Source organism: Mucor velutinosus (genome assembly GCF_035048745.1).
Source record: "Mucor velutinosus strain NIH1002 chromosome Unknown tig00001553, whole genome shotgun sequence".
In the NCBI taxonomy this organism is placed as follows: domain Eukaryota; kingdom Fungi; phylum Mucoromycota; class Mucoromycetes; order Mucorales; family Mucoraceae; genus Mucor; species Mucor velutinosus.
In genome coordinates, this window is record NW_027041930.1 from 1,266,448 (window position 1) to 1,277,620 (window position 11,173).

Sequence of the window (11,173 nt, forward strand, 5' to 3'; positions counted from 1 at the left end):
TTATATATTTCATGGATTTCAACGATTCAAAATATTGCTTTTAGACGGCTATATCATTACAGGCATCACAAATCTTTATATCCTGTACACTCTTTGTGGAATTTGAGGTTTTTATCAACTCTTCTATAGTCACGGAAAAAAAAATATAAAAACAACAGAGTCAACTTGTTGATAAAGGTGTAGTTATTATTAAAGTGACAGGTGTAAAAATATACTGAAGAATCTCTACTGGCCAGGTAGATAATCCTTCCTACCGTATTGTTGTGCCAGAAGGGCTACAACTGTCTATAAAGATTAAGGTATTCTTGATGGGTAGATATGTCTGTGTTGTGCAACAACATGGACAAGCTATGATAAGTGAAGTGCATCTCAGCTATCTAAATACTGAGGTTCACCAAATGTGATAAGCGTTGTACAAGATAAATTGCTACTTTGGCATTCAGAACTTAGTATAAATAGAATAACTCTTGTCTTCATCAATAAATCTTTAGTTTTTGTGTCTGATCTTATTCAAATAAGTCTTTTCTTGTTTTTATAATATCGAACATTTTTTATAAGCTACAAATAATAATCCTTTTATTCTTTTTGCTTAACAGATGTGCTCACATGGGAACATTTCGGATGTTCTCATAAGAACATCGGCCGACTTATAATAGATCTTTAGGAACGCCGATGTTCCCATATGAGAGCATTTTTCACCTTTCGGGAACATCGATGTGCTCATTTGAGAACATCAAATAGATTCTCATATGAGCACAACATCGATGTTCTCATGAGAACATCAGTTGGGCCGTAGTGATGGTAGGTTCAAGAAGGGGGGAGTAGCTGATGATCAGATCAACAATACTATTCCACGATGTATGCCCAACTTGAGCATTGTCCAACCGACTTGGTGAAGAAAGGGTAGGGACACCATACGCCAAAAGCGCATTCCAGCAGTGCAATCCATTGGACAGGATGAATTCATGCAGCCACGAACCACGAGTGTAGGTAGCAGTGTCACCAAGCAGGGCTTGACTTCGAGCATTGAAATCACCACAAAGGATGGTGTTGGCATCTTGTTCCAAAGCATCAGGCCCCTCAAAGAGAGCAGCTACTTCTTGATCCGACAAGGATGGCGGCAAATACAGGCAATGTATAAGGTATTTGGAGACAAGGCAAGAAAAGACATAGGGAGAGCGGGAAGGCAGAGGCATGACTGGGTAGGGACAAGTGGGGTTCACAAGAAGTGTGATACCTTGTTGGCCACAATGTGTGTGATGAGGATCACCAGAGACTCGTTTACCATATGTATGTGTGGAATACATCCACTATGATCTGCATTCCGACAGCTCATCCAGTTACCAGATTTAGATATAAACTGTATGTACACTGGATTAGATGTACGATATCGATTTATACTATAAGAAGATATGGACTTCAGATACGCTAGTACTATAAGATTCATACTACTGTAAGGTGAAAAACTGTCCCGTTCGTTTAAAATTTTGTCTTTTTGCACAAGTTTTTGGTCATTTCTTTGTATACAAAGTCGAAATATATATCGTTTGAATGAGAGAAAGCAGTGCTATCTATACATAATTATAACGTTTTCAAAAACTAAAATCCAATGATTTTATTGGTTAAAAAATAAATATAGAAAAATGTACATTTTATTATAAAATCATTAATAGTGAGTTGAACCACCTTTGCTCTTGATGGCAGCCTTGATTCGGGCAGGCATACTATCAATATATTTCTGGCACACTTTTTCTGTTGTTTTGTACCACTGAATGTTAATACGCCGCTCTAATTCTTCTTTTGTAGAGGGCCTATTGGGATACTTATTAAGACGAAGCTTTAGGAGATGCCAGACATGTTCAATGGGATTAAGATTGGGACTTTGGGGTGGCCAATCCATAATTTCGTCTGGGTTGAACCCATTGTCGGTGAACCATTGCTTAGTAGTGCCTGAGGTATGCGGTGTTGCCCTGCCTTGTTGGAATTGCACATCAGACGGTGCCTTCCCAAAGTGCTCAAGAGTGTCGACCAATGATGTCTTCAAAATATCGACATACAAGCCCGAGTTTATTGCGTCTTCAATAATGGTAGTACCATAACCAGGCCCCTCCGTTGTTATATAACTCCAGAACATGACCCCACCGTCATTTCCCTGCAACTGAGACTTGACTTGATACGACTGCATGATTCGGCCACCATTCGTCCAGTAAAAAGAATTACCATCTGAGCCCCAAAGATTTATTCTTGTTTCATCCGAAAACACCCAACGACGCCAATCAGCAATAGTAAGATGCCTATGCTTTTTAGCCCACGCCAATCGAAGCCGCTTGTTTGTCTTGCTAACAAAATTGGTCTTTACTTTTCTACGAGATTTAAGTCCATTTCGTCTCAATGACTTGCGGATGCCATTAATTGACATATCATGGCCCATCGATCTTAAAATTTCTTGTGCTGCTCGGGGATTATCTAAAGCACCTGATCGAAGTCCTCTTGACACTAGGGACATAGTTTTAGCACCAAGTTTTTTCGGTCTTCCGCCAAGAGGTCTAGCTGGGTCAGGGCAATATAGTTTTCTGAGCCTTGTAAGAGTAGAGTTACCCACTCCTGGATACAAATTCTTTATCTTTGAGAGCGAAAGACCACGTTGGAGCAAAGATTGGAGAATGTTGCGCAAATCTTGTGTGAAACGAGCAGGCAAAATGAAAGTTTTGAAAAAAAATAAGAAAGCAAAGAAATAAAGAAAAAACATGAAGAAACTAGCTTCTCTTATACTTTTAGAGTGCTCCTGGGATATTAGATATCCTGAGCATACCGCGAGTAGTTTTTTAGATTTCTTCAATACGTCTATTTGAAGTAAAGATATCAGCCATTCTATATCATCTAGAATTACCCACCTAACATTTTTGCCACGTCTCACTTTAGCTGGTTATACTGGAATTAAAATATAGTCCAGCCATAAGGTTTTTACGTTGCTGTGATTCCTATAAGCTGTTCTATCGAACGCAGTATGGGGTAGCTTTGTTTTCTGAGTTTTGGCAATATACTGGGTAAAAGTCAAGATTATTTGAACGAACGGGACAGTTTTTCCCCCTACAGTATATAAGATATAGGCTATAGATGGCACCACGGACATGGATGGCACTATAGACTTATACTTGTATTCCGACATTGACTACGGATGTTTACCATATCTAGATAGGCACCAAGATTAATGCAATATGAGCTTGTTGCTTCAGATGTGCACTTCATGATCCACGCTATAAGACACATGCTTATATCCGTGATACTAGCTACAGATACTTTATGTACTACAGACTTGTACTATATATGAGACATGCTATAGACATGCATACGATATGCTATAGACATGCCATATATCCAGATACATGCTAAAGATGTATGCTTAGCGATATACACTCAGATATGTACTATTAATATAGACTAAGAAGACTGTACCTATCGGATACATGCTACTAGATCGATATTAATTATCCTTATGGAAAGGATAGATCAGGGTACTTAGGATGGGAGTCTAATTATTCGTCCAGGCAAAGCTAAATCATGATTAGCTTGCTGGAGTTGTCTTTTAGCATGATTAGACATTAGTTGATCTGAGTTGACTTATTTGTCAATCTAATTAATAGAACTTTTATCCATTGTTATAGTATATAAGAAGGATCATCTACCTGGCCAGTAGAGAGACTTGAGTTTACTTTACACCTGTCAGTTTGATAATAAAACATACCTTTATCAAGTTGACATTACTGTTTTTTTTTTTATTCTTTTTTTTCCGTAAATTTTAGTCTATCAAGCCTCAAATTCCACAGTATGGAACTGCTGCCATGTTGTGGGGAATCGTAACGGAGGGAGCACCCATGTTTCAGTGATGAAAATGAGAGAAGAATTACTTAGATAGTCAGTAACAGTATTGACGGTTTGACGGACAAGACCATTGGCATTCCAAGTGGTTAGGGTGAGAGCAGGAGGAGCAGGTGAGGGTGGCGGTAAAGAAGAAGAGAGGGAGGCGGATTCAAAACCTTGGGTGTCCATGTCAGTATTCACATAGGTAGAGATGGATCCACCACGGAGGATGGTCTCCACTTGTTCACTAGATAGGAAGCCTTGCTTTTGAAAATCACGAGCAATGGCAGAACGCAAGTACTGGCGGGCATGTTGAATACCACGAGCGAGACGGGCTTGTTGAAGCTCTCTGGCTTTAGCAGCACGAGCAGCATCATCCAGAGTGAGGAGAGCAGGATCGTTCAGATTTGCAGCAGCAAATTGATCGAAGTCGGTGATAGGCTCAAGTTTGTGCTTGGCCAGCGTTGCAAGGAAGTCAGTTGAGTATTCCTGGTGGATCAAGAGAGCAACAATACCCTTGGCAGGGTAGTGGATATCCAAGATGCGTCCAGTGTCAAGACTGAGACGACGTAGCTGACTACGATACTTGGCGAGCTTCTTGCGATACTTACAAGCGAAGTGGAAGTAACGGTATTGAGGATCCTCCAAGATGGAAGGATCTACAACACGGGGTGCTTCAAACATGCGCAAGATAGATTTGATTGACTCCTTCTTACGTTTTTTGACAGGTTGATATGAGGTAGCGTTCTTTGGGGAAGAAGAGGCAGACTTGGTGTTGTTAGCAGGCAAAGCTGGAAACTCTGCTGGTGAAAGAGATGGAGCACGACCATTAGTGGCCTGGATTGTTGGAGGGAGCGACGCATACTGAGAGGCATTGCTGCCAGAGTCAGTGCGCACCAAGAGTTGCTTTTGGAGAGAGGCAACCTGAGCATTTGCTGAAGCTAATTCAGTTTTCGTGGCATCCAGTTCAGACTTGAGTCTGTCTATTTCGGTCATAGCGTACTCCAAGGAGGCAATGCGTTGCTCGTGAGCTCTGAATTCCCTCTGGAAATGAAACACCCACTCTGGCGTGTTGGCAGAAGGGGAGAAAGACATCTGGCTGACCAAAGGTGCACCAGTATTGTCGAGTGCTGTCGCAGATGGTGCTGGATCATCGTTGACAGAAGGAGTGCTATGCTGATCTTCCTGCATTGGTTGACCTGCATTGTTGTTTGCTTCCTCGACCGTGCGTTGCAGCTTGTCGGTTGCTGTGTTACGTGCAGTTGGTTTGGGCAACAGTGACGTACCACTTGCTGATTTCTTAACCGAGCTGGGGGTGGTTGTTGTGGTTGTGATTCTCTTTTTCAAGATGTCCTTTTCAGGGATTTTGTCCTTTGGGTTTCTCATTTTGATAACTTTCGATGGTAAGCTATCCGTAGTGGTTAGGCTGTGTTTACGCTTGCAGGATTTGGTAACTGGGTTGTCAGTTAGGGTGTCCTGAGTAAATGGATCGAGCGAGGTGGTGCCGGTGGGCGGTTCAGTTGAGACTGGATGGTCTAATTCGTCGTGCGACTTTGCTGCAGGAGTTGTGGACTTGAAGACTTCTGTTTGAGGGAGAAATTCAAAGGTAGGTGCTGTTGAGCTGTTCGCTTTGTTTGCTATGGGTTTGCTAATTGTTGGTGCTATTGTTTGTATGTGTGTACTTGTAAAGGTCTTCTGTAACTGTCACGTGTATCTCGGGAGAACGTTTATCCTTGCGGAAAAAAGATTTGCCCTAATAAAAGTGATGGAGAAGCGAAAGTGTCAGGGTTGAAGGGTATTCTGACAGTGATTTAGATCTGCAGGATATCATTGACAGACTAAACACAAACAAGAATAAGAAGCGCAGGTTTAAACCTAGAGCGCCAGCTACCAGGAACATTAAACAGCGATTAACCTGGATAGCGCACAACATTACACAAACTATATTGGATAAAATCAATGTTCAAATATAATATTAATAAAGCACCTTTTTATCCATTCAACTAAAAGGCTATAACATCTTCCTGCACACTCTCTATATCTACTTCCATTTATATCTCGATCAGATCTCAGATTGCATATACTACCTCTACGTATTAGCATCTGACACAAAAGAAAGTGGTTTCTTGGTGTAGTCGGTTATCACATCTGCTTAACACGCAGAAGGCCGCCAGTTCAAGTCTGGCAGAAATCATTTTTTTGCAGTTACTGCTATTAATAACGTCTTTCGAAAAGAGACTTTCTGATACCCAACAACCTTTCTGTTATTCCATTTTGTTTCTTCTGATCATTTGTCAGGTACACACAGACTTTGTGTGTAACTTTTTAATTTAGTATACATATCAAACCACTTTGCAAAGCAATAAAGATCATCTTTTATCTCAATTTTATTCTTTTATATACATTTATCTAAGTCTACTCTTAAACTATATCTATACACACAACACTTTACTAAATGTCAGATACATAGAAGCCTTGTACCGAGCCTTTTAGTCAGTGACAAGATGAATTTTATTTCCAAATGATAAACATTATTTATCTTGACTTTATTGTAATACATTATTTCTTTTTCGTAACTGCAGTGAAATTAGGTTTAAATAGATTTCACAAAAAAAAAATAAAGCAAAGGTAAAATACAATAGAAATCAACTGTATTTTATTTTGTGTATAAAATGAACTGAAGATCCTGGAATTGAGTAAAAAAAGAAGAGTATTTATACATTTGCATCTGGCTTGTAGGATTAGTGATGATAGAGAGCAATAGGTGCTGCTATTGCGATATCTGGCAAATGTTGTTGATGTTTGATTTAAAGTGGTAATCAATGCAGGAGCACTGGCCATAAGGGTCGATTTGAGTAACCTTGATGGGCTTGGGTGAGCTATCGTCATAGCATGATTTAATGTAACCTTGATGGTTTAAAGTGTGATGTTTGTTATTGAAGCATGGAATCCTTTATCTGGGATATTGTGCAACTATGGCAGCAGGGCATAGTTGTCATATTTGAATATGCTTGTTATTGATTTAATTCTATTTGGATAAAGATACCATCACCTATTACGACCATCATGGGTGTGATTGAATACACTGTGATCAGGAGTGATTCATTCACACGATGTGCGATATAAGCGTGTATCTTTACTTTAGTATTTTTAAATGGGTTTTTGATGTACATTTGAGCGCTTTCATTAATAGATCCAAATAGCATAAATTTGAATGAGTGCTATTTGATGAACTTTGGTTTTCAAATAAGTTGCGTTTGGGTGGCTATTTCATTACAGTAACCATGTTATTAACCAGTTTACCTATATAGACATTTTTAGATGGAAATTTGATACTAGAAAAATTACATTTACGAAACAATAAACATGGTAATTTAAGCAGAGAGGTATGCATACTTTAAATTGGAAAAATTATCATTCTTTAATAAAGCAAGCTACAGTTGTCTAGTCTTGACAACAAGATTCTTCAACATGTCAGGTATCTATTGATAACTTAAAACCGACAAGTTAATATGGTCCTTTTCGTACGCTCCGATTTTTAAAATGCTTGGTCAAATGCATACATGTGTGGTGTACACATGTGAAAGCTCCACGGAGATTCAATTTCTATTGTTCTGAATGATGATCCATGGGATTCCAAAAGCTATCAACCTTAAAATTACGCGTTTCTTGATAGTAAACACCCCTTCAAACGTATATAAAGCTTGTAGAAAATTCAAAGGAGAATACAATGATATTTGTTTTAAGTCTCTGCGGTACATTGTTCACCTGATATTTGATACGATTGTCCTTGCAATTTTTTGACTGTTTTCAAAAGATTAATCTGTATTTGTCATCAAAACATTTTGTTAAGCAGTACTAAGCATTGTAGACTAGAAAATTTCCTATCAAATGAGCTATTGCTTGAAGCTCTGGCATGACTCTATCATGAAATATTGACAGCATTGTCCTGACCAAAAAAAGATTGCCCGATTTTTTCGCTTGCTACCACAGGCAGATTTTGAAGAAAAATCCATGATTTTACATGATACTCTTTTTTTGACCATATCTCGACAAATACTCATTGGATTCGCGCAAAACAAAGACCATTCGATAGCTCTACGTCAGATCCACTATAATATAAGGGTTTTAAATAACAAATGTACGTTCCCTTTATAAATTTGCTCAAAATCATATGTTTTATGAGCTACAAGCAGGGGATATTCAACTTTTTTTTTACTTACCTATAATAACCCTACCATCTTATAGAAAATTGAAAAAGAAACAGAAGCTATTAAGTTTGAAGCTCTCGTTCACTTAGTAAAATCAAGCGGTACGGCTCTTTGAAAATCGTACATTTTGACTATTTTCCATCATTACTCATCCACATTGCCCTTGTTAAGCACAAAGAATAAAAGGATTATTATTTGTAGCTTATAAAAAATGTTCGATATTATAAAAACAAGAAACGACTTATTTGAATAAGATCAGACACAAAAACTAAAGATTTATTGATGAAGACAAGAGTTATTCTATTTATACTAAGTTCTGAATGCCAAAGTAGTAGCAATTTACCTTGTACAACGCTTATCACATTTGGTGAACCTCAGTATTTAGATAGCTGAGATGCACTTCAATTATCATAGCTTGTCCATGTTGTTGCACAACACAGACATATCTACCCATCAAGAATACCTTAATCTTTATAGACAGTTGTAGCCCTTCTGGCACAACAATCACGCTTTTCTCAACAACCATGCTACCTACGCAAATTTCAATTGCACCATCGTTTAGAGGGCAAAACCGGGGTTTCAAACCAATCGGAAACTCCAAAATCGGGGTTCGAAATATTTGAAGTTGCGTTCTTCTCATTGAAGTGACCATTTAGAGATGCTTCAGTATGGATATGCATTATTTATTAGCCATGTCGTGTTTGATTCACATGTTCTTCATTAGTCTGAATTAACCCTGCTTAGCGTAAGTCTTAAAAAAGTGCACAGCAAAAATATGAATGCATTGTCTCGGTGCACTGTTCATAAAAGCGCAATTTGTAGGCTTGTGTTTTAAGATGCAGTGTATCATTATTTTTGATGTATCATTTCTAAACCGGATCTCCAAATGCGTAGAAACAAGCAGTTCAAGCACCGATCACATCAGATCATAAACTTTGACATGAAACAGGATTCAGTTACGATCCATATCATGGCATGTTCAGGATAATAGATTGGATCTGTTATCCTATCACCCAAATCAACCCATCTAATGCCTTATCCTCACATAAAATCCCTTAATTCGAATAGTATATAAACCCTCTTATTTTCAATGTAATAAACGATATTCTTTACCTGATTAATTTCATACTCTTTTTTTATAAATAATTTATTTCTGATAAATCAATTTTTATGTATTTGAATTTGGCATAATAGACGTAGACGGTATGAGATTTAGATCAAAAAAGTGAACTGGAGGTATTTAATGCATGATCACAAATCAGTGTAATTGCTGATGGTGCAGGTTGGAAATTTGTTGCGATTGATTACGCTTACGCACAATTGTATAATAAGTAAGGAGTCAGATGTGGTTGGCGTGTTGAAGTATAATTGAAAGAGTGAAATGTTCAGTAAGTCAAGCCTTATTCAAACAAGGATAAACAGTAAATTATCATCATGATCTACACAGGTACTACGCTCAAAAAATGGTGTCTCTAGAGCTTGGTAAATCTTTTATTCATTTTTTACCATCCTCTGACAGGTACCCAAACATCTACAACAACATCGCTGTCATCTTCAATTATCAAATAATACAAATGACAAGCAGCAGCCAAACAGCAGTGATTGGGAATGACACGAACAAGCTCTCCAATTCGTAATTCTGGTCTCGACAAAGTAGTTTCATCCAAATGCTGCAAGATACCATGCTCTTGCGATACTTTGGTCAAAGAAGCCAGTATTTCAACATCGCCTTTGGCACATGGATCAATGACATAACCAAATCCACCTTGAGGTGCAGTATCCTTTGAAAAAGCCAAGGCACCGCCATCAATCAACACGCTCTTTCTCTCTTCATAAACACTGGCAATACGGCAAGCAACCGAAATAGCAATGTCACGGTAGGTTCCTAAGCCGGTAGCTACTTGTTGTCTGTCCAAGAAGGCGAATGCGCCTGCGTGCACTTCATTAATGTCTCTCAAAATGTAATCCATGTCTAAATGATCCATAAAAGCCGTGATGGCTTTAACAGTAGGTGTGGCACCAATGGAAACATAGTCGATAGGGACACCATTGCTGACAAAGTAGTCTTTGAATTGACGAGCGACATCGCATTCGTTTTTGAGGTACTCCAATGATTCATCAGAGCTTTGGGATGAATAAGAATGACCAGCATGTGTGTATATACCAGTGAATACAACATGAGGTGAGCCAGACAGGCGTTTTGCGAGTAAAAGTGTCTTTTCATTGTTGATAGGGACGCCTGCTCGTCTGTTTGATTGTTAGTTATAATGATGAAGACGATGCAGCGCTAATGATTACCCATAGCCACAATCTACTTTTAAAAAGGCATTGATTTTTCTCTGAGATCCAGTTGACTTGCAGTATTCCTCTAATGCCTCCAGTGTAGCCAAATTGTCTATAAAAATATTGGTATACACTAACCATAAGCATTGCATGGTATCAACTCTTACCAATAAATATTTGAAATACATCAACTCTGTTTGCAAGGTCAAAAATGGCATCAAATTTATCTGCAGTGATGGGAAATCCCACCAAGACCTAATGATGTGGGATGAGCTTCCAGAAAAAACTATTTGCTAGCAGAAACCCCAACCTGCTTTAACAATCCACTCGAAGTCAAATCAGAATTGATCATGGCGTAGGCTTCAGGTAGAGTCGAGACGACGATAGCATCCGTTTGAGCATTTTCCAGTTGAATACGAGCACCTTCCACAGACTACACAAAGGAATTAGTCATAACGTGTCGCTCAATACGTGATGTAGCGCTATTCAGATACCTTGTGTGTCTTTACATGCACTCTGATGCGAGTATTTTTCAATCCAGTTGTAATTTTACTCAATTTTTGGCAGTTTCTTTGCAAGATGGACTTGTTGATGACAAGACTAGGCGTGCGAAGTTGATCCAGCTTCTTTCCTACCATCTCCTTGACCAATTTGACCTTCATTTGTGTTCGATAGTCATCGAGAAATGACTCGGGAGTTGCTGTTTGATATACCATGGCTTGGATGAAAGGAAAAGGCACCAAAAGAGCAGCATAAATTTAGATTCTGGATATCCCACCATTGCCTCCGGACATTTAAATCCAACCCTATTTCAGTTC

General features: G+C 38.7%; 4 protein-coding genes and 1 non-coding gene across 5 annotated transcripts; 1 reads left to right on the forward strand and 4 right to left on the reverse strand.

Annotated features, from left to right (window-relative positions):
- Positions 1-770: 770 nt before the first annotated feature.
- ATC70_007776 (uncharacterized protein) lies at positions 771-1,307 on the reverse strand (the record flags this gene model as incomplete). The annotated part of the gene is made up of 1 exon (XM_064827034.1): positions 771-1,307. The coding sequence occupies one exon, from the start codon at positions 1,305-1,307 to the stop codon at positions 771-773; it is 537 nt and encodes a 178-aa protein (XP_064676091.1).
- Positions 1,308-1,666: 359 nt separating this feature from the next.
- ATC70_007777 (uncharacterized protein) lies at positions 1,667-2,506 on the reverse strand (the record flags this gene model as incomplete). The annotated part of the gene is made up of 1 exon (XM_064827035.1): positions 1,667-2,506. The coding sequence occupies one exon, from the start codon at positions 2,504-2,506 to the stop codon at positions 1,667-1,669; it is 840 nt and encodes a 279-aa protein (XP_064676092.1).
- Positions 2,507-3,807: 1,301 nt separating this feature from the next.
- On the reverse strand, positions 3,808-5,247 carry ATC70_007778 (uncharacterized protein; the record flags this gene model as incomplete). The annotated part of the gene is made up of 1 exon (XM_064827036.1): positions 3,808-5,247. One exon carries the CDS (start codon positions 5,245-5,247, stop codon positions 3,808-3,810), a length of 1,440 nt encoding a protein of 479 aa, XP_064676093.1.
- A 734-nt stretch (positions 5,248-5,981) lies between these two features.
- On the forward strand, positions 5,982-6,055 carry ATC70_007779. The gene has a single exon. It is a non-coding gene; the product is annotated as a tRNA-Val (tRNA).
- Positions 6,056-9,574: 3,519 nt separating this feature from the next.
- Positions 9,575-11,071, reverse strand: ATC70_007780 (uncharacterized protein; the record flags this gene model as incomplete). Its single annotated transcript, XM_064827037.1, has 5 exons — positions 9,575-10,319; positions 10,371-10,467; positions 10,523-10,610; positions 10,666-10,788; positions 10,850-11,071. The coding sequence occupies 5 exons, from the start codon at positions 11,069-11,071 to the stop codon at positions 9,575-9,577; spliced, it is 1,275 nt and encodes a 424-aa protein (XP_064676094.1).
- Between the last annotated feature and the right edge of the window lie 102 nt (positions 11,072-11,173).